At 23.4% G+C, this 23,045-nt stretch overlaps 1 protein-coding gene across 1 annotated transcript in view; it reads left to right on the forward strand.

Annotated features, from left to right (window-relative positions):
- The window catches only part of LOC117183058 (rho guanine nucleotide exchange factor 7-like), a 44,439-nt gene extending 25,866 nt beyond the window's left edge, over positions 1 to 18,573 (forward strand). The window contains exons 10-14 of the mRNA XM_033376213.1: positions 4,576 to 4,589; positions 4,912 to 5,086; positions 11,650 to 11,739; positions 15,017 to 15,107; positions 18,232 to 18,573. Coding sequence (XP_033232104.1) covers positions 4,576 to 4,589; positions 4,912 to 5,086; positions 11,650 to 11,739; positions 15,017 to 15,107; positions 18,232 to 18,394 — 533 coding nt within the window. The 3' untranslated portion in view covers positions 18,395 to 18,573. The remainder of the gene's footprint in view (positions 1 to 4,575; positions 4,590 to 4,911; positions 5,087 to 11,649; positions 11,740 to 15,016; positions 15,108 to 18,231) is intronic.
- The last annotated feature ends 4,472 nt before the right edge of the window (positions 18,574 to 23,045 follow it).

Below are 23,045 nucleotides of genomic sequence, written 5' to 3' on the forward strand. Positions count from 1 at the left end.
AATATTTGATTTTTGAAACCGAAAAGCTACATTTTCTACAAATGGAGATGCATTTTCAACCTGAAAAGACGATTTTTCAATAAAATAGTTGAATTTTCAGCCAGCGGAGAATAGTCAAGATAAAAAAATAAATATTCAACAAAAGTGTTGAATTTTCCACCAAGAAAAATTTTTCAGCCAAGAAAGAGGAAAAAAATTAAAGAAATTATTAAATTTTCAACCCGAAAATATTATTTTCCAACAAAAAAGTTCATTTTCAACCAAATCGTGGAATTTTCCGCCTTCAAAGAAGAATTTTGAACCCCAAAAGACAATTTTTCAACAAAGGGTTTGAGTTTTCAAGCTAAAAAAATCGATTTTTTTAGAAAATATTTGATTTTTCAACCCGAAAAAGATAGAATTTCTACAAAAGGAGATAAATTTATAAACCCGAAAAGACGATTTTTCAATAAAATAGTTGAACTTCAGCCTGCAGAGAATATTCATGTCAAAAAAACTAATTTTCAACAAACGAGTTGAGTTTTCCACCAAGAATGATTTTTCAGTCAAGAAAAACAAAATTAATCAAATTGTTGAATTTACAAACGAACAAGACAATACGAAAATATTATTTTATAAACTATAGAGTAGAATATTCAAACCAAATAGACGAATTTTCCACAAAAAAAGTTGGCTTTTCCACCAAGAACGATTTTTCAGTTAAGAAAAAGAAAAAAATGAAATCAATTGTTGAATTTTCTACAAAACAGTTGAATTTTCAACCAGAAAATATTATTTTTCAACATAAAAGTACATTTTGAACTAAATAGTGGATTTTTCCGCTCAACAAAATAAATTTTTAGTCCAAAGAGATGAATTTTCAATAAAAGGGTTGAGTTTTCAAGCTAAAAAAGATTAATTTTTAATTGAAAAAAAAAATAATTTTCAACAGAAGAGTTGAATTTTCAGTCTGTGTAGAATATTCGAACTGAAAAGACAAATTTTGAATAAATAATTTGGATTTTCCACCAAGAAACATTTTTCAAGAAAGAAAGAAAAAATCAACTAATTTTTTGAATTTTCAAGCCAAGAAGACAAATTTTCTACAAAAGAGTTGAATTTTTAATCTGAAAATATGGGTTTTCAAACTACAAAAATGAATGTTTAAACCACAAAGACGAATAAAAAAAAAGAGTGGAATTTTCCACTAAAAAAATGTTTCCTGTCAAGAAAGAAAAAAAAGGTAAACTAAATTGTTAAATATTCTACAAAACAGTTGAATTTTCCAACCCGAAAATATTATTTTTCAACAAAAAGTTAATTTTTAACTAAATAGTGGAATTTTTTGATATTAGAAAAAAATGAGCCCAAAGAGACAAATTTTCAACAAAAGGGTTGAATTCTCAAGATAAAAAGTCGAATGTTTTAAAAAACATTTGATTTTTGAATCCGAAATGATAGATTTGCTGCAAAAGGAAATGAATTTTTAATCCAAAAAGAACATTTTCCAACAAAATAGTTGAATTTTATGCCTGCAGAGATTTTTCAAGCCCAAAAGAAAAATTGTTAACAAACAAGTTGATTGTTTCCACCCAGAAATGTTTGTCTGTCAAGAAAGAAAAAATTTAAGTAAAGCGTTAAATTTTCTACAAAATAGTTGAATTTTCAACCCGAAAAATATTATTTTTCAACAAAAAGTTTATTTCTAACTAAATAATGTAATTTTGCGCCTTCAAAGAATATTTAACCGAAAAAGATTAATTTTCAACAAAAGGGTTGAGTTTTCAAGCTAAAAAATCGAATATTCAAAAAATTAGATTTTTGATCCCAGAAAATATAAATTTTCAACAAAAAATTTCATTTTCGTGGAAACAGTTGCATTTGTCACCAAAAGAATGTTTTAAAAAACATTTGTCTTTTAAACTAAAAAAAGATGAATTTTCAACAAAATAGTTAAAGTTTCAAACAAAACAGAAAAATATTTAGCAGCAAATACATGAATTTTTAACTAAGAAAGTTCTATTTTTAAGGAAAAGATAAAATAGTAAATACTTCTACCAAAAAAGATTTAAATTTTAAGAAAAAAAAAATTGTGTATTCAACCAGTGGTATTTTGAACCAAAAGGGATGAATTTTCCTACTGAAAACGCAAATTTGCAACTAAAAAAGATTTTTCAGGCAGTAATAAACAAAAATATAAACAAATTGTGCCAAAAAAGGCGAATTTTCTACAAAACAGTAGAATTTTCAACAGCAAAATATTAAAAAAAGGTCATTTTTAACTAAATAGTGGAATTTTTAGCGTACAAAGATAAATTAGATAAGATTCCTTTCAATATTTCAACCCAAAATGGCAAATTTTTAACAAACGAGTTGACTTTTTAATTAAGAAAGATTTTCCAAAGAAAAAAAATTCAACTATCTTGATGAATTTTTAAATCAACAAGACGCATTTTCTACAAAACAGATCAATTTTAAGACAAAGAAACTAATTTTCAATAAAAAAAGTTAATTTTGAACCAAATAGTTGAATTTTTGGCCAAAATAGTTGAATTTTCATTTCAAAAATATGGATTTTGAAACAAGAACATATAAATTTTCAACCACATAGTTGAATTTTTAACTAACAAAGTTATATTTTTAAACAAAAGGTGAAATAGTAATTACTTCTACAAACAAAAATTTAAATTTAAAATTAAAAAACTGTTAGATTCACCAAAAAGACGAAATGTAAACAAATAGTTGCATCATCAACTAAAAGAGATTAATTTTCAACCAGTGGTATTTTCAACCAAGATGGATGAATTATCCTACTAAATATGCAAATTTGCAACCCTGAAAGATTTTTCAGGCAACAAAAATTAATATTAAAAAAGATAAATATTATTTTTCAACAAAAAAAGTAAATTTTCTACTAAATGATTGCATTTTCGAAAAAAAGAGAAATTGTTCAATGGTAAAGATAAATTTTCGACCAGAAAAATAAATTTTGTTGCAAAATAGTTCATCTATCAACAAAGTATTTAAATTTTCAAAACAAAATTTGAATTTTTTACCACAATAGTTAAACTTTTATTTTAAAAATATGGATTTTCAACCAAGAACATCAATTTTCTAAGAAAAAATAAAAATTTTCAGCAAATACATAAATTTTCAACCCCATTGTTGGATTTTTAACCAAGAAAGTTATATTTTAAAACAAAAGATAAAATAGTAAATATGTTTACCAACAAAGATTTAAATTTGAAATAAAAAACTGTTACATTTAACAAAAAAGACGAAATTTAAAAAAAAAATGGAATAATCAACCAAAAGAGATTACTTTTCAAACAGTGGTATTTTTAACCAAGAGGGATGAATTTTCCTACTAAATATGCAAATTTCCAACCCAGAAAGATTTTTCAGGCAAAAAATTAATATTAAAAAATATAAATATTATTTTTCTACAAAAAAAGTAAATTTTCAACTAAATAGTTGCGTTTTTGAAAAAAAAAAATTAATTTTCTAACGGTAGAGATGAATTTTTAGACGAGAATAATAAATTTTGTTGCAAAATACTTCAACTATTACCCAAGTAATTGAATTTTTAATAAAAAAAATGTACCGTCTTAAGAAAAAAGTCGTATTATCAACAAAAATATGAATTTTCAAACAAAAATTTAATTTTCAACCAAACAGTTGAATTTTTGGCAAAAGCGAGAAATGTTTCCAACGGTAGAGATTAATCCTTTATAAGAAAAATAAATTTTCTACAAAAAGTTTGAATTTCATACCAAAATAGTTGAATTTTTAACTGAGAAAGTTATATTTTCAAACAAAAGATGAAATAGTAAATACTTCTACCAACAAAGATTTAAATTTAAAATAAAACCAAAAGAGATTAATTTTCAACCAGTGGTATTTTTTACCAAAAGGGATGAATTTTCCTACTAAATATGCAAATTTGAAACCCTGACAGATTTTTCAGGCAAAAAAAATTAATATTAAAATGTAAATATCATTTTTCACTAAATATTTAGTTGCAAAATAGTTTAACTATCACCCAAGTAGTTAAATTTTTAATAAAAAATACACCCTCTTATGAAAAAAGTTCTATTATCAACAAAATAATTGAATTTTCTATCAAAACAGATGAATTCTGCACCACAAATATAATATTAGACTTTTCAATTAAAAAGTTACAACTTTCAACCGAAAAAGATGCATTTTTAATCCGAAAAAAATAATTTTCTATGTATCCAAAAAAACGAATATTAAAAAAAAAAGCAGTTGTATTTTCAACCAAATAAATTTTAGCAACATGTTAATCTTTTCAACCAATAAGAATTAAGTTTCGTGGATTTTCTCATTAAGTTCTAGTAATTCAGTTCGAAATTAACCGATAAAGCGAGAAAAAGGGGAAGATTCTTGAAAATAGGGGGAAAAAAAGAATTTTAAAAAAGAGGAAAAATAGGAGAAAGAGTGTGAAGTCTGTTATTATATTATTATTATCATTAATATTTTATATTATCAGTATCATTGTCTAGATCATATTTTATATATTATAATTATATTATGATTCTTCATTGTCATGAATATTGCTTTTCTATTTCACAGCCATGTTGTGGGAAGTACGCTTTTGCTTTGTCCATTCATTACTAACCATATCGATATTATTATTATTATTATTATTATTATTATTATTATTTAATTTTTATTGATTCATCGAGAGACCTTGTACCGGATTTTGAATGTGATAGATTTTTCAATCATTAGATGATATGCTTTCTTCTTAGATTGATAGGATCTTGACTTAGAGAATTTTTTTTCGGATTTTCAAGCATTTTCTGTAGATAGGACGTGTTTCCCCTTAGTGTTTAAGGTTTCGAGAAAATTTCTTTTTTAATATAATGTGTGCTTTTCTTTCTTTCTTTTTTTTTTCTTTTGTATCAGGCGACCAATCAACCGAACGTGAAGCAGTATCAGCAAGTAGTGGAAATTGGTCTATCTCCAGGTATTAAGACGCCTTGGAGTCTCGCTTCTTTACGACCAGCCCCTCCTATTTATACAATTAAATCTTTTGGAAAGTCTGATTCAACCGAGAGTTGTCGGTCGACGAAATTGTGCAGTAAGTATTACAATTTTTTTTATCTATTCTCGAAAAAAAACCCGGAAATTAAAATTAAAAACTGAGAATTTACTTTTGATGGTAGTAAAATTCAAGTTTTCATTATTTTAATAATTATTGTCAATTTAGAAAAGTGATTTCTACTTTATCCACAGACGCAGGGCATATAAGTGCTTATAAGGCACTTAAGATTAATAATCGCATTGATAAAATTCCAAAAATATAGAAACAATTATTTTCTCAATTTAAAAAAATGGATTTGTCACTTTTTTTGCGCCTACTCATCATTTATCCTGATTTGGAACAGGAGGTTTTAGAAAATAATTCTAGTTTTTATTTTAGAAATATTATTTCACTTGAAACAGGGATTTTTTACATGGAACGGGAGCTTTTTCTAAACATTTGTCATTCGGTTTTAGAAGAAAGGTGTTTTAAAAATCTTTGTTCCAAGTAAGAATTCATCAAAATTAAAAAGTTTTTTAATCTTCAAAATTTCAGAAATAGACAGTAATTCAAGTAGTTTTTTTTTTTTAATTAAAATAGAAAATTTTGTTACATTTAACGTTGCGAATTTGTCTTATTTTTTAGTTAAAAATTAAACTTTTTGCGGTTAAAAGTTAAACTCTTTTGTAAAAAATTAATTTTTTTGTTTGAAAATTCATCTCTTTAAAAATGTAGTTACTTTGTTGAATGTCAATTTTTTTAACACAAATTTAACTGTTCGAGTAGAGAATTTAACGATTTTACAGAAAATCCATTTTTTTCGTTTTTAAGTAATTAGATTTTTAACGGAAAAATCTGTCCACATTCGATTTTAACAGTTTTTAAATAATTAGTGGATTTATGTTTTTCAATTATGCTATTATTTAACTTACAATGCGTAATTCAACATTTGTTTACTTTAAAAATTTGCCATTGAAAATTTTTATTTCTAAGCTTACATTTTTAATTTAAAGAATTTTTAAATGCTTTTTAAAAAGCTTGAACAAATACAAAATAAAAGGCTTTGATTTTCAAAATTTTGGATAAAAAACATTTTTATTTAATAAATAAATCTTTTTTTTATCTGTACTTTAAGTAATAAAAAGTGAACAAAAACGATTTGACAAATCGATTTTAAACCAGTTAAAATTTTAAGAATTTTCAGATTTTAACGTTAAAACTTAAACGGTTTCAATTTGAAATTCTTAGTCATTAAAAAAATGTGAAGATGTGACTGAAAGTTTATAAACTATTTTCAACTTAAAAATAACTTCATAATAATATATTCTTAATTAAAGGATTTTATTAAATTAAAAATATTGTTTCAGTCTAAAATATTTAATTTTTAACCCATTCAATTTTAAATTTTGAATTAAAAAAAAAAGAATAATTATTGAATATTTAGCAATATTTGAATTTTTATTTTTAAGACAAGTAAATTGAAACCAAATATTTAAAAGTAAAGAATCTTTAAACAAATTGTCTGACCTAGAAAACCTGGAATCGTTAAAATTTCGAAGAGCTTTTAAACTTTGAACGTTACCATTTTAATTGTTGTATTTGAAAAATGCTTAATTTGTAAGTGAAATTTTTAAATTTTGATGTATAATTTACAAATTAGCATTTTTAGAAAAAAATTTGAGTAATTTTAAGAGATATTTAGGAGTTTTAAAAGATTAAAAATTATCATGCAAATTTCAGATAGTTTTCTCAAAATCTTCCAGAAGCTTTTTTGAAGATTTTGTTTAAATATTTGAAAAACTTTTTAAATATTCTCTTTAAATTATTTTTCATAATGAAAAATTATTTTTAATTTTCCTAGGAATCTTAAGAAAATGTTTTTATTCTTTTGAAGCCTTTCACAATTTTTGAAAAGAATCTAATTCTTTTCTTTAAAATCTGCGAAAATCTACATTTTGTTTTATATTAGGCTATCATTTCAAGTTTTACATTAAGTTTGAATCTTTTCGAAACTTCTACATATCTCTTAAAATTACTCAAATTTCGCCTTTAAAAAATAATAAATATTTAATTGTTATTTATACATCCAAATTGAAAAGAAATTTTATAAATTTTGCAGGACTTTCTGAAAATTGTAAAAAAAAATTCAATTCATTTTGACAGATATTTAGAAATTCTGAAAATTCCGAAATAATTTTTAATTTAAGAAGTATTCAGTTAAATTTTTTTGATTTCTTCAATATTTGATGTTTCTACCTTAAAATTCCTTAAAATTATACAATTTTGAAAATTTTAAAGTTCCTTGATTGATTTTTTAATTGAGAACATTGAAAATGATAACGTGGGCTTATATTTTTTTATAGTAAAAAATATTAGTACCTTCAATTTTATGATCGTAAATTATTGCGCATTTGAATACAAAATTTTGTAATCGAAAACTTTTAAATTTCAATTTTAAAAGTTCAAAATTTAACAGTTCCACTTTGAGTGCTTTCGTATAAAGCTCAGTTTTTATTACCTCAAGTGGAAATTTTTTTAGCTTTAGTGTTCCATTTTTTAAATTTCATTGACCGTGAAAAATTTTTGCGAACCGGGAAATGACCGGGAATTTATTTCGTCGATTAAAACGGCCGCCCCGAATGTTGGTTGAAAATTGATATTTTATTTTTAAGAATTAAACTGTGTGTTTGAAAATTTTTGTATTTCAACAAAAATTATTTTTTTTTTGTAGAAAATTGATATATGTGATTAAAAATTCACTTTTTCTGTTGGTATAAAATTCAAATATTTCAGTTGAAAATTCATCAGTATGGTTAAAAATTAATTTCTTCAACTGAAATCTGAACTATTCCATTTTTTGTTGGAAATTGATCTTTCCTAGTTCAAAATTCAACAATTTGGATAGAAATTTGTCTTTTTTATTTGAAAATTTAACTACTTCGTTGAAAATTCACGTATTTTGTTACAAAATCTATTTTTTTTGTAGAAAATAAATTTGTTTCTTGGAAAGTTAATCTCTGTGTTTCAAAATAATTCCTTTCGGTTAAAAATCCAATTATTCAGGTTAAATATTTATCATTTTAATCGAAAATTCATATATTTTTAAAAATGTAATTCCTTTGTTGAAAATCAATTTTTAGCAAAAACTTAACTATTTAAGTGGAAAATTTAACTATTTTACTGAAAATTCATTTTTTTTTGTAATTAGATTTTTAACGCGAAGTTCAACTATTCTATTTTTGGTTGATAATTGATCTTTTTAAAACGAAAATTCAATTATTTGGTTGAAAACTGATTTTTTATTAAAAAATTTAACCTTTTTGTTTAAAAATGTATTTACTTTGTCGAAAATTCGTCTTTTTTGTTGTAGAAAATTAATATTGATGGTTTAAAATTCATCTTTTTCCTAGGTATAAAAATAAAAATATTTCAGTAGAAAATTCATTAGTTTGGGTAAAAATTAATCTTTTCAACTGAAATTTCAATTATTCCATTTTTTGTTGGAGATTGATATTTACAAATTCAAAATTTGGGCACAATTGTCTTTTTAAATTGAAAATGCACGTATTTTATTTAAAAACCTTTTTTTGTTGTTGTGTAGAAAACGATCTTTTTCTATGAAATTTAATCTCCTTGTTTAAAAATTTTTTTTCGGTTAAAAGTTCAAGTATTCCAGTTAAATATTTATCATTTTAAATGAAAAATATTCTCTTTTAAAAAATATCATTACTTGAAAATCAATATTTTAACTAACAATTTAACTATTATAGTAGAAAATTTAACGATTTTACTAAAAATCTTTGTTTTTTATTATTAAGAATTAGAATATTAACGGAATATATTACGGAATGTTAACATCCTTGTTTAAAAATTCTTCTTTTCGGTTGCAAATTTAATTATTTCAGTTAAATATTTATCATTTTAGTTGAAAATTTATATTTTTGATTGCAAATAAAATTACTTGCTTGAACGTTAAACTCTTTTGTTAAAAATTTATTTTATTTTTCATCATTTTAATTGAAAATTCATTTCTTTTGTTACAAAATGAGGTATTTGATTAAAAACTTGTATTTTTATTCGATGAAAAGGAATTTTTTAACGAAAATTTAACTATTTTGATGAAAATCTGCTTCTTTTATGGTTGAAATTTTTTTTAATTAAAATGAAATATTCTAGTTGAATATTCCATAATTTTATTTAAAAATTCATGTCTTTGTTTGAAAATTTTTTTTCGGAATTAAAATTTAATTATTTAATTTTTTTTTGAAAAATTTTGTTTTTTAAATAAAAACTTAATTATTTAAGTTTCGGTTGACAAAAAAATTGTATTGAAAATTCAAATGTTTCAGTTGAACATTTATTTTTTTTTTTAGTTGAAAACTGATCTTTTTGATTTAAAATTTAACTATTTTGTTAAAAATTCATGTATTTTGTTGAGAAATTATATTTTCTGGTAAAAAAAAAACTATTTTTTCTGAAAGTTAATCTTATTGTATCATAATTTTTCAACCAAAAAATTAACAAAAAAAATTTTAGTCAAAAAATGAATCTTCGACCAAAGAGATGAATTTTTCACTAAAATTATGAAATAATCAACTGAAAAAAAAATTTATTAAGAGTTGTTTTATCCAAATAGTTTTATTTCCAGCCTTAAAGATAAATTTTCAACTAAAATTATAAATATTTAACTAGAATACTTGAATTTTTAACTGAGAAGAACTTTTAAACAAAAAGATTAACTTTCAACAAAAATATCATTTTATGCCAAGAAAATCTATTTATTTTCAAATACGTGAATTTTCAACGTAATAGTTAAATTTTGAATTAAAAAAGACCGGTTTTCATCTAAATTGTTGAGTTATTAACTAGAAAAGATCAATTTTTAACGAAAAATGGAACAATTACACTTTCTGTTCAAGAAATTAATTTTTAGCTAAACCGATAAATTTTCAACTTTTATTATGTATCTTCAATTGGAATAAAAGGACGAATTTTCAACAAAATGGTTCAATTTTCAGTTAAAAAAATTAACTTACGACTAAAATAAAATTAATTTTGAACAAAATAGTTCTATTTTCAACCAAAAAAGATCAATTTTCTTTCGTCTTTCCTTTTTTTCCTTTTTCTTCCTTTTTTACATTTCTGACTTAAATGGAAACTAAATAAACATAACTCAGTGATAAAATCCTTTTATTTTTAGTTGAAAATTAAAAAGTTTTTGTTAAAAATTCTGCTATTATCTAGAAAATTAGTTGTTTTCTGTTGAAAATTAATTTTTTCACTTGAAATATATATATATGTTTTATTTTAGATGAAAACGTATCTTTTTGTAATGTAAAATTTAATTACTTGGTTGAAAATGTATGTTTTTGGTGAAAATTTGTTCTTTTTCCTGTTATATTCAACTGTTTATGATTGAAAATAAAAATAAAAATTTGGTTGAAATTTCAACTATTACATTTTTCGTTGAGATTTCATTTTTGGTGAAACTTTACTTAAAATTTTGAAAATTCAACAGTTTTGGTAGAAAACTCAGCCGTTTAAAAAAAATTTATTTTTTACTCGAAAGTTCCGTATTTTTGATGTAATATTTTTTCTTTATCGACTGAAAAATCTTTTTTGGTTGAGAAAATTCAACTCTTTTGTTGGAAATTCGTCTTCCTGTTTTCCAGTGATTTCAAAAGATTTCAAGAATGTTCAAAATTTCAAAAAGTACACCAGATTTGAAAGATTTAAAAACAATTCAAAGATTAAAGAAAGATTTCACAAATATTTAATAAAGATTTCCAAATTTTTTAGAAGATTTCAAACAGATTTTGAATTTTTTACTGATTTCAAACAAAGACAAAAGGTTTCAGAAAGATTTTACAAATATTTTTAAAAGTTCATAAGGATTTTAGAAGATTTCAAGAATTTCAGAGATTTTAAAAAGATTTCATAAAAAATTTGTAGGGATTTAAAATGATTGAAAGAATTTCAAAGACTTTACAAAGATTAAAAAATATTCCCACAGATTTCACGAAGACGACTTATGTACGTAAAAATTGATAATTTGTTTATGTAAGATTCTGCTTTCTTTTGAAATTGTTGGCCAATAAAAAATTAATCGGCTCTTTTTTTAATTTTATAACAAACGGTTATTTTATTATTTTATGTAAAAAAGGAGACCTGGAAAACCTGAAAAAGACCTTGAATTTTGTTCCTAAGAATCGCTAGACACCCTAATGTAGGAATCTAATGAAAAGCGGTCAAAATTAGTCATTTAAATTAACTGATTCAAACAGAAATATTACTGATTTTTCAGTAAATACATGCTTGAATAATTAATCCAGTAAAACTTTGACTTCTGGATATTTGAATCAGTTAAATTATACAGAGAATCGGTGATTATTCACTGAAATTTCAGTCATATATCACTGGTTTTTTTCAGTAGAAAATTTTACTGAAATTTTATAAAATTACATTCATTGTTACTGAGACTTAAGTAACTTTTTTTACTGAGAAATCAGTAAAAACTGCTGAAATTTCCGTGAATAATTAATTCAGTGGCATACTGGCATACAAAAATTGAGTCTAAAATTAAAAATACGGATCTCTAATTAATCAACTATTTATTTTAGACGAACGGCAATTTGAGGATGATGCAATAATATTGAAAGTGATCGAAGGCTATTGTTTTACGGTTAACGCAAGGTTTACTGTTCACTCTGGTAAGTAAAATTAGAAAATTTGTTTAAAGCTGTGTTGTGTGAGTAGTAATCTAGCAATCTAAAAAAAATAACAAATGATCTCGAGAGAGTTCACAGTCTTTATTTAACAGCAAAGAAAAAAAATTACTTTAATAATGAAGGTGTTTAAAAATTACATTTCTTCTTTGACACAAACCGTGAATAACTGATATTTTATCTATTTAGAAGCTTGCCTATTGTAACTAATATAATTTTTAATTGTTACTATAATTTCTAGTAGATGTTTTCAGTGTTTTTTTTTTTAATTATTGTTCTTGTTTTGTTTGTAGAGCGGTTGCAGCATGAAATAATCCAAATGTGTTTTTCTATATTTGTTTTGTATTCTGTATTAACCAGGGCCTCAAATGTTGCGTAATCCGAAATGAAAAAGTGCGCAGTGGAAAATTAACTTTATTTTCTAAACAAAATTTAAAGTTTTTTTAAGCTAATGTTTTTAAACTATTAAAAAAGTTAATTTCCGTTTTTATTTAAACTATTATTCTCTAATCTATAGATTATTAAATTTTCTATTTATCGCTGTCTTCGCAAGCTTCAATTAATTTTTTTGATTAAAAAATGAGCTATTTGATTAAAAATTTGTATTTTATTTCGATGAGAAGGAATTTTTTGCCGAAAATTTAACTATTTTGTTGAAAATTTGTTTCTTTTATGGTTGAAAATTATTATTTTTGTTTTAATCTTGTATTTGAAAACTAATTTTTTTTTAAATTTTACTATTCCAGTTGAGGAATGTAAAAATGTAACTATTCTATTTTCTGTTTAAAATTAGTTTTTTTTTAACTCCACATTAAAATATTTGGTTAGAAATTTGTCTTCTTTAATGAAAAATTCAACTATTTCGTTTAAAATTCATGTATTTTATTGAAAAGATCATTCATTTTTTTCGTTGAAAAATCGTTTTTTTTCTGTTATATTCAACTGTTTATGATTGAAAATAAAAATTTGATTGAAATATCAACTAATACATTTTTCGTTAAGATTGAATTTTTTTGCATATCTTATTATTTGGTTGAAATTTCAATTACACCTTTGAAAACTCAACAATTTTGGTAGAAAATTCAACTAATTAGTTAAAAATTAATTTTTTTGTTAAACATTTAGCTGTTTTTTTTTAGAATTTTTTTTTTGCAAAGTTTCATTATTTGGTTGAAAATACATATTTTCGTGTGGAAAATTGAACTTTTTTGTAGAAAACTAATCTTCGGCTTCAAAATGTAACATTCTGGACATTGTTTTTCTTGGCTGAAAAAACATTTTTTTTTAAATTAATTTTTTTGGTTGAAAATGAACTTTTTGTTGTTGAAACATCATATTTTCGGGTTGAAAATTCAATTAATTTGTAGACAATCCATCTTTGGCTTCAAAATTTATCATTTTAGATGAAACGTTTTTTTCTTTATTGACTAAAAAATCTTTCTTTCTTGAAAATTCATCTTTTTGGGTTGAAAATTAAACTATTTGAATAGAAAATTCATCTATTTGTTTGAAAATGAAGTTTTTGGTTGAAAATGTATAATTCCAAGTTAAAAATTCAATAATTTGGACTAAATTTTGTTTTTCTTTTTGTCTAAAAAATGTTACTTTCTTGAAAATTCATCTTTCTGGGTTGAAAATAAACCTTTTTTGTTAAAAAATACATATTTTTGTGTTCAAAATGGAAATAATTAGTTGAAAATGCAACTAATTATTTGAAAATTCATCTTTGGTTTTAAAATTTATCATTTCAGATGAAATGTTTTTCTCTTTATTCAATAGAAATTCTTTCTTTTTTGAAAATTCATTTTTTTGCGTTTAAAATTCAATTGTTTTGATAAAAAATTCTACTATTGGTTTTAAAAAGAAATTGTTTGTTGAAAATGCATATTCCTGGGTCAAAAATTGATCTGTTCTTTAGAAAATTAATCCTTGGCTTCGAAATTTATTATTTTGGATAAAACATTTTTTTCTTTATTGGCTAGAAAATCATTCTTTCCAGAAATTTTGTCTTTTGGGTTGAAAATTAATTTTGTTAATGTTGAAAATACATATTTTTAGGTTAAAATTTTCAATAATTTGCAAATTCGTTTTTTTGGTTGAAAATTTCTCTTTTTTTGTAGAAAATAATAATTCTTGGTTGAAAATTCATCTTTTTGGGTTTGAAATTCAACTATTTGGTAAAAAATTCACTTTTTTGTTGAAAATGCAATTTTTCAGGTTGCAAATTCAACGTATATAGAAAATTTGTCCTTTTGGGTTAAAAATTCTACAATTTTGATTGAAAAAGCTTCTTTTCTTAAAAATTCAATTTTTTCGGTTGAAAATTCATCTTTGGCTTAAAAATTCCACATTTTGAATGAAACGTATTTTTATTCTTGATTGAAAAATTTTTGTTTCTGAAAAATTCATCTTTTTGGGTTGAAAATTCCAACTATTTGGTTCAGAATTAACTGGAAAATCGTTCTTGGTTGAAAATTGAACTATTATCTTGAAAAGTGTCTTTTCCGGTAGAAAATACCTATTTTTGTTTGAAAATATTTTTTTTGTTTTGTTAAAAATTCACTTTTTTTATTGAAAATTCCACTTTTTTTTTGTAGAAAAATCATCTTTTTAGCTTGATAAGCCAACAATATTTTTGTCAATTTTCTTGCCTTGACTAAAGAATTTTTTATGGTTAAAAATTCATCTACTTTTTTGAGAATTTTAGAAGTTTGAAGAATTTGAAGCATTGCAAATTGAATTTATTATACTGCCAAAATTACTTTATTTCAAATAAATAATTTGCCTATTTTCGTGAAAAAAATCTCTTTAATTCCCATGCTTTTATAGCATTTTGGCATGTGAAGCATGCTACCGATAGTCAGACTTTTTTTCTTGCTTTCTGAAATAGTTTGTGTGCTTGCTCGACATAAAAAAGATTTGTAATTTGAAATTTGAAACATTTTAGGCCCTGGTATTAACTATTAACAGTTTAACACTATCAAACCTCTGTGTCATTCCAGCTGGTAAAAAGTAACGCTAGCTTTGGTTTTTAATTTTTTTTATCAGGATTATTTCCTGTGCGACTTCAGAATTAGCTCAGGCAACTCTTCTTTTTTGCAAGAAAAAATGGTTATTCGCTTTAAAAGAAAGCGTTTATTCGCTAAAAAATTACACGGCTCACACGATCAGCGCGATCTTGCTAACTCGAGCAACTCTTGCAAAATTCTATTGGCTCTCTAGGAATAATTTTTAATTTATATAACAGTCATATGAATTTCAGCTATGTTGGATTATGACCCTCTTCATAAAGCTCGCGATAGAGTATCCTTAGGGAATAGTAAAATTGGGAATGGAGATTCAATTGAAGACAGGTAAGTTTTTTTTTCTCGTTTTTCCAGAAACCAGATCAATCTCTAGAGCTGTTTGTGAGAAAAATCGATTTTTTTTTATTTCCCAAACATTTATATCTTGATTTGAGCCCAAGCAAAAATACTTTAAAGTCCAGTTTTTTTTCCGAATATGTTTACGCTATTTTACAACTAAAATGCGTAAATAATTTTTCAATTTATTTTTAAAAATCGTTTCTGTTTTTAGATTTTTGTTTTTCGAAAAAAGGGGGTTTCCAAGAATTTTATAACATTTTTGCTTTCCTTTGGATTTAAAATTAATCTTTAAGTGGAACGAAATTTGATTATTTTTAATTTAACTGTTTTATGAATTTTGATTCGGAATTTATCTCTTTTGTATGAAAATATAAATATTTTGTTCAAAAGTCATCTTTTTTTTTATAGAAATTCGTTCTTTTCTACATAAAATTCATCTTTTGGTAAAAGATATTTTTTTTCATTTTTAATTAAATAGTCTGCTATTATATTTTCGATTAAGAATTTATCGTTTTTGGAGAAAAATGTAATAATTTTTTTATAATTTTATTTGTAGAAAATTCATCGGTTTAGTTGAACTTTTGTTCACATTTAAAAATTGCACATTTAAAAACATTAATGCGGTTAAAAGGTAATTTTTTTGGATAAAAATAAAATTATTTTGTTGACGATATAAGTATTTTGTAAAATTTCATCTTTTTTGGTCGGAAATTTAACTTTTTTGTTGAACATTCGTCTTTTTAGATAGAAAATTCATCCTTTTGGATTTAAATATAATATTTTGGTTGAACTAAACTTTTTTAATTAAAATTTTAACTGTTTTGTGATTTTTGATTCAGAATTGATCTCTTTTGTATGAAAATGGAATTATTTTGTTGAAAATATAAATATTTTGTTCAAAAGTAATCTTTTTTTATAGAAAATTCGTCCCTTTGGATTAAAAATTAATATTTTTTGGTAGAAGTCATATTTCTTGGCTTAAAATTAATTATTTCCGACTATCTTTTGTTGAAGTTTAATATTTTTTGTTTAAAAATTCAACTATTTTGTTGAAAATTTAATTCTGTTATTGAAAATACAACTATTTTATTAAAAGAAATAATTTTATTGAACGAAAGTTCAATTCTTTTGTTGATTGTTCATTTACATCTAATCTTTTTGGTTAAAATATCTATTTGGTTAAAAATTAAGTTATTATGTGAAAAATTTAACTATTTTTTTAAAACTCATCTTTTTTGGTTGAAAATTTAACAGTTTTATGAACATTTGTATTTTTGGATTGAACACTTTTTTTTTGTGAAAATACATTTTTTTATTTGAAAATTTAACTATTCAATTTTTGGTAAAATTTCATTTTTTTCAAAATCCAACTATTTGGTTGAAAATTCGTGTTTTTTGTAGAAAATTAATCTCCTCGGTTTAAAATTTATATTTTTGATTAAAAATTCATCTACTTTGATGAAAAATGAACGTTTTCGTTCAAAAATTGTTTTTATTGGTTAAAAATTAATTTTTTAACAAAACTCAAATATTTGCTTCAAAATGCATATATTTAGTTGAAAACACGTTTTTTTGGCAGGAATTCAATTGGTTTTGATTTTGAAAAGTCTACTTTTGCATTTTTTATTCAGAATTCATTTCTTTTGGATGAAAATTTCATTATTCTGTTGTAAATTCAACTATTTTCTTTAAAAAGTCGTCCTTTTTAATTGAAAATTGATTTTTTTTTATAGAAAAGTCATCTTTATAATTTGAAAATGAACATTTTTCAACACATCTTTGTTGATTGCAAATTCAACTCTTTCTTTAAAAATTCCACTATTTTGTTGTAAATTAGTTTTTTTGTTGTTGCAAATACATTTTTTAAATATTTTTAGTTTAAAATTTAACCATGTTGTTGGAAATTGATGTATTTTGTTGAAAAATCTTATTTTTTATAGAAAATTAATCTCCTTGGTTTAAAATTCAAAATTAATTTTTTTAACTGAAGACTTAACTGTTTAGTTGAAAATTCGTCTTCTTTGGTTATTAAATTGAACTATTTGTTTTAAATTCGTTTCTTTTTTTTGGTTGCAAATAAATTTTTTTATTTGAAAATGTAACTATTCCATTTTTGGTTGAATATTTATATTTTTAGTTAAAAATCCAACCATTTTGGTGGAAATTCCTATTTTTTTAGTATAAAAGTAATCCTCTTGATTAAAAATTCCACATTTTAGTTAGAAATTTATCTACTTTGTTGAAAAATCTACTGTTTTGTTCAAATTCTATTCTTTTTAGTTGAAAAATTAGATTTTTCAAACTTACGACTCAAACCATTAGTTGAAAATTCGTATTTTCGTAGCATTAACTAGTTTTTATTTAAAATAAACATAATTTTTTGTAAAAGTATAAATTATTGTATTTTTCAATGAGAATTCATATTTTTTGGAATGAAAATTCACTGTTTTGGTATAAAAAGTTCTCTTTTTTAGTTGAAAATAAACTTTTTTGTTGAAAATTTAACTTTGTCGGTTAAAAATTCAACTACTTCGTTATTAATTCAACTAGTTTGTATAAAATTTGTCTTTTTTCCTTGAAAATTCACATATTTGTTTAAAAATATATTCTATTTTTGTGAAGATTTAACTATTTGGTTTGGAAAGTAAAGTTTTTTTTTGTTGAAAATTCACCTTTTCTAGTTTCAAAGTCTACGTCTGTTTTTTTTTTTTTATTGAAAATTCATCTTTCACTCTCACATTCATCAAATTCATTTTTTTCACTCTCTGAAATATTAACTTAAATTCATTATTTAATAGTGTAAATATCTTAAATCAATAGAGCAAATCAAGGTATAATTGTCAAAAAAAAAACAAAACAAAAAAATGAAGAAAAAAATAGATTTTCCCCCCAAATGAATCTAGCGATTTTGTTCTTTCTGGCCTTCAAATAGTTGTAAGGCATACCAGAAAAAAAATCAGGCTAGCCGTGTTCGTTTTCGAGTCTTGAGCCTGTCCAAGTCGGCCAAAAAATAAAAAGTAAAATGAAATAAAAAACAGAAGTCTATGGGGAAGCTAATTCTGAAGTCGACAACCGCTAATTTTGGTCTACAAGCATTGATTTTGGTACACAGGGGCCTATCGGAAACTGTTAAGACCTTGAAGAATCAAATGGTGGATTTACAATGGCAAATATCCCAGCTGACTAGGCAGCTGGAGGAAGAAAGAAGATCGCGTCTCTCGTTGGCTGCAACTGTAAAGCGCAGCATTGCTGTTATCGACGGCCCCGTTCCTTAAGGCTGCTTCGAAATAAGATTACTATTCTTTGAAAATCTTTCCTTAGAAAGATTGGATGTAATTTTACTCGTCTTTATGAAAAATACAGAGTCTAGAGGTGCACGTTAACTACAAGTTGCCTTTTTTGGGAATGTTTTGTAATATAGAAATAAAGTTATGACCATTTTATCTTTGATTAATCAAGCCTTCATCACTTCTTTATTCTCCGTCGAAAACTAATTGAGGATTTAACTGTTCGGGGTTCTTAAATTCCCGAGAATTTAAGTTCAGGTTATATAGACGCGAATATGACAGAATTTATGAAAATTTAAAAGAATTTATGATTTTTGACATTTTTATTGTTTACGTTATGTCAACGGTTCAAAAATAATCTTTGAACGATTGAATATAAATTATTGCCTAGCTTCGACATATTCAGGAATTGAAAACATGCAAAACAGTAGTTTATTAATTAATTAACAAATCTCAAGGGTTTAAGATTATAAGGAAATTTCGAAAATAGAACAAGTTCAAAACTTTAAAAATGATATATTTTCCAAATACAATTTTTTGAAATTCGATCTTTTAAAGTTCAAAGGAATTTTTTAATGGGCAATTTTATTAAGAAGGAGTTGAAATTGTATCATTTCTGATTCAGACTTTTCAAAATTCGCGACTTTCTTCTGAAGATTAACCTTTTGCTTATAAATTTTATTAATTAGTTCAAAATTTAATAATTTTCTTTAAAAGGCATCTAATTTGGTTGCAAATTTGTTACTCTTCTTATTTTTGTGTTAGAAAGTAAACTGAAAACTTCTTTGGATGAAAAATCAACAATTTTATTAAAAGTCATAATTTTTAGTTGAAAATTCAACTGTTTAAATGTATTATTTGGTGTTGAAAAAATAAATGAAATATTTTCTAGATAAACATTAAACTATTTTCTACATTTTATTTTTGTTTTTATTTAATTAAAAATTTATCTGTTTTAAGTCAAATGTCATCTTTTTAGATAAAAATGAAACTGTTTCTTTGGAAATTAAACTATTTTACATTTTCTTATTTGACTATTTCATAGAAAATTTACTTTTTGTTCGAAATTTATGTTTTGGCGTTGAAAAGTGAAATAAAATCTTTTCTGAATAAAAATCCACTTGAAAAATAAATTTGCCAATTTTTATTATAAATTCATCTGTTCTAGTGCCAAATCTAAATTTTTTGGGATAAAAATGGAACTATTTGGTAGAGAATTCAACAATTTTGTTAAAAAGTCATCCTTTTTGGTTAAAAATTCGTCTCTTCTGATTGAAAATTCAATTTTTTTCGTAAAAACTTATTTCTTGTTTAAAAATTCATATTCTGATCGTGAAAAGTCAGCTGAAATCTTTCGAAAAAGAAAATTCCACTTTTTTTGTTGAAAATGTATCTTTTTGATTTAAAATTTCATCTATATCTAGAAGAAATTTCATTCTTTTTAAAAAATAAAAATGCGAATTTTTGATTAAAATCATTCTTTGGTAAAAATATAATTTTTTAGTTTGATACTTCATTTTGGTTGGGTAAACATGCATCAGTTTCGTGGAAAATTAATTTTCTGTTGAAAAGTTATATTTTATTTCTGGCTTGAAGGTTCAATAATTTAGGTAAACTTTTATTTATTTTTTGAGTGAAAAATCTTTATTTTTTAGAAATTTGTCTTTGGTTTCAAAATTCTTTTGTTTTCATGTATTAATTTCATTCTTTTTTTATTAAAATATAAGCTATGACACTTTTTCGTTGGGAATTTGTCTTTTTCGGTTGAATATTCAACTATTATGTTAAAAATTTAATTGTAGACAAGATAGATTTTAAATACATATTTTATGATAATATATTTTTTTGTAACAACTAAAAACATGCATTGATAGAAAATAAATTCTTAAATACTCATAAATTCTCAGAGAATTTATTCCTCGGTTATATTCTCGGTAATATTCTTATTCTCATTACCGTTCTCTAAGTAATATAACCGGCTCAGAACTCTAGGGGTGGTTACTATTTTTCTAATTTTCGTCACCCGGATTTTTTCCGGTAAATATTCCTGAGTTCTCCCGATTTAGCAAAAAAAATTAACTCTTTGCGAAATCCGTAGTTTTTTATTCAATACATTTCAGCAAACCATTTTGCAAGAAATTGATTGACTTTAAATCATATAATAAGAAGGATAATAAAATTTTTGTGTCTAAAACAAAAAAAAAATGCAGATTCACTTTTGTTTTCAGTAAATTAGATATTGGATTAATATACCTATTTCTGAATTGTGATGAATTTTTAAAAAAATATTTTACGGTATTTTTAATGATTCCGAAGAATTTTTAACAAATTTCAATAATTTGAAGAGTTTTTCAAGATTTTAGGGTATTTTTAACCCGTAAAGGGCATACTGGGTGTATAACACCCAGCGCCTTATTTGCGTTTGAAGAAAACGTCATTTTAACATTATTTTAATTTTTATACACAGTTTAAGATCAATACAATTTTGAAGCGCCGTATCTCGGAAGTATTCAGGTAAAATTCTAAGTAAAACTATTAAAAATTTAAAAAGTTATGAATTTCAGAGTGAAAGAAGTCATTTTTTATTTTTTTTTTTCCAAAAAGGATTTTTTAATCTACTTTAAATTTCAAAAACTGTTGTGAAACCTTTTTCTCCTTAAACTAGATATCTTAAACATCATTAATTGATTTTCTTGTAAAAAAAACTATCCAATACCGTCGGCACAGCACACGTCTGAATACTCTTGGGTATGTAACACCCAGTAAATTTCAAATATTTTAGGGAACTTATAAAGATTTCAAGGAATTATTAATTACATTCATTGATTTTAATGGATTTGAAAGCATTTGAAATATTTTAGGACAATGTACTTTTTTAGAATTTCGGAAATGACAGTGTATTTATGTCTTGACATTCAGTTTTAATTTAAAGTTTAATTTAAAGTTTTATATTATTAATTGTAAATATAAATAAATAATTTTTAAAAAGGAGCTGCACTTTAAGTATTAAAAACTGAAGAATAATTTATTTGATAAAACTATTCTAAATTCGTTAATAGTTTTAAAATTTCCAGATTGTAACTCTTTTAATTCGAAAGTCTTAGTCATTAAAAATGTAAAGGTTCGATTGACACTTTATAAACTATTTTCAAGTTGAAAATAACTTAATAATATATTCGTAATTCAAGGCTTTAATTAAATTAAAAATTTTGTTTAAGACTGATCTATTTAATTTGTAATCCATTTAATTTGAAATTTTTTAATTAAGAAAAAAGATAATTATTTAATATTTAGCAATATTTGACTGTTAATTTAAGAAGAGTAAATTAAAGCCAAACATTTAAAAGTAAACAATTTGGAACTTAATTGTTTGTCATAGGAAGCTTTGAGTTGTTAAAATTTCGAAAAGCTTTAAAAATTGTAACGTTACAATTTTTATTGTTCTATGTAAAAAAATGTTTAATTTGCAAGCGCAATTGTTGAATTTTTATGTAGAAATAATAATTGAACACTTATTATTTGCAGAAAAAATTTGAGTAATTTTAAGAGATATTTAGAAGTTTTGAAAAAATTCAAAAATTGATTTAAAACTTGAAATTATATTAAGTAATTTAAACGAAGTGATTAGAAAGTTCTATCGGGATTTCTAAACATATTTTAAAATGAATAGAAATTTTCCTATAATTTTTAAAATATCCTGCAAATTGAAAAAAAAAATCTTTTTAAATTTTGAAATCAAAATATGAAGGAAAATTTATTTTCAATTCGCAGGACTTTCTAAAAGTTGTAGGACAAATTTAATTAATTTTGAAAATTATTTAGAAGTTCTGAAAAAAAATTTTATTTGAAAAAATTAAAAATAACTTCTAGATTTCTCAAAATTTTGAAAAAAATTGTTAAGGTTTTCAAAGATGCTGCTGACTCACTTCGGAGACCAAAAACAGTATAAATAGTATTTTCGATTAAAAATCAAATTTTTTCGTTCAAAATTAAATTATTTTCTTCAAATTTAAAATTTTTGTTAAACATTAATACTTGTTGGTTGGAAATTTGACTGTTTTGTTGAAGATTCGTCTTTTCGACTTGAAAATTCCACAAATTTAGTAAAATATATTTTTCTTGATTAAGGATTTTTATAAATTAAAAATTCAATTGTTTTTTTCAACATTTATATTTTTGATTAAAAATATCATCTCTTACTGTAGAAATTGCTCCTTCTGGTTACAATCTAATCTTTTTTGGTATTAAATTAATTTTCTAGTTGAATATCTATTTTTGTTTGTTTATAAATTAATGTTTTTTAATTTACAATTTAACCAATCCATTTTTAACTGAAAAGCAATCTTTTTAGTCCAAATTTTACTGTATTGATATAAAATTAGTATTTTTTGAAAAAAACATTTTAATTAAAAATGTGTTCTTTTTTTTCATATTTGAACTACTTTATTATATTTTCAAATAATTTTTAATTGTTTAAAAAATCACTGTTTAAACAATTTTTTTCTCCCTTCAAATCGTGAAAATTTTGTATTTTTCGGAATATTATTATTATTATTATTACACCATTAAGCCATTTCCCTTTCGGGGTAGGCGTGACTCACTCGGCAGGGGAAAGGAGTAGTGTGTGGATGGGATAGAG

The sequence above is a fragment of the Belonocnema kinseyi genome, chromosome 2 (assembly GCF_010883055.1).
Source record: "Belonocnema kinseyi isolate 2016_QV_RU_SX_M_011 chromosome 2, B_treatae_v1, whole genome shotgun sequence".
NCBI classification, from domain to species: Eukaryota; Metazoa; Arthropoda; class Insecta; order Hymenoptera; family Cynipidae; genus Belonocnema; species Belonocnema kinseyi.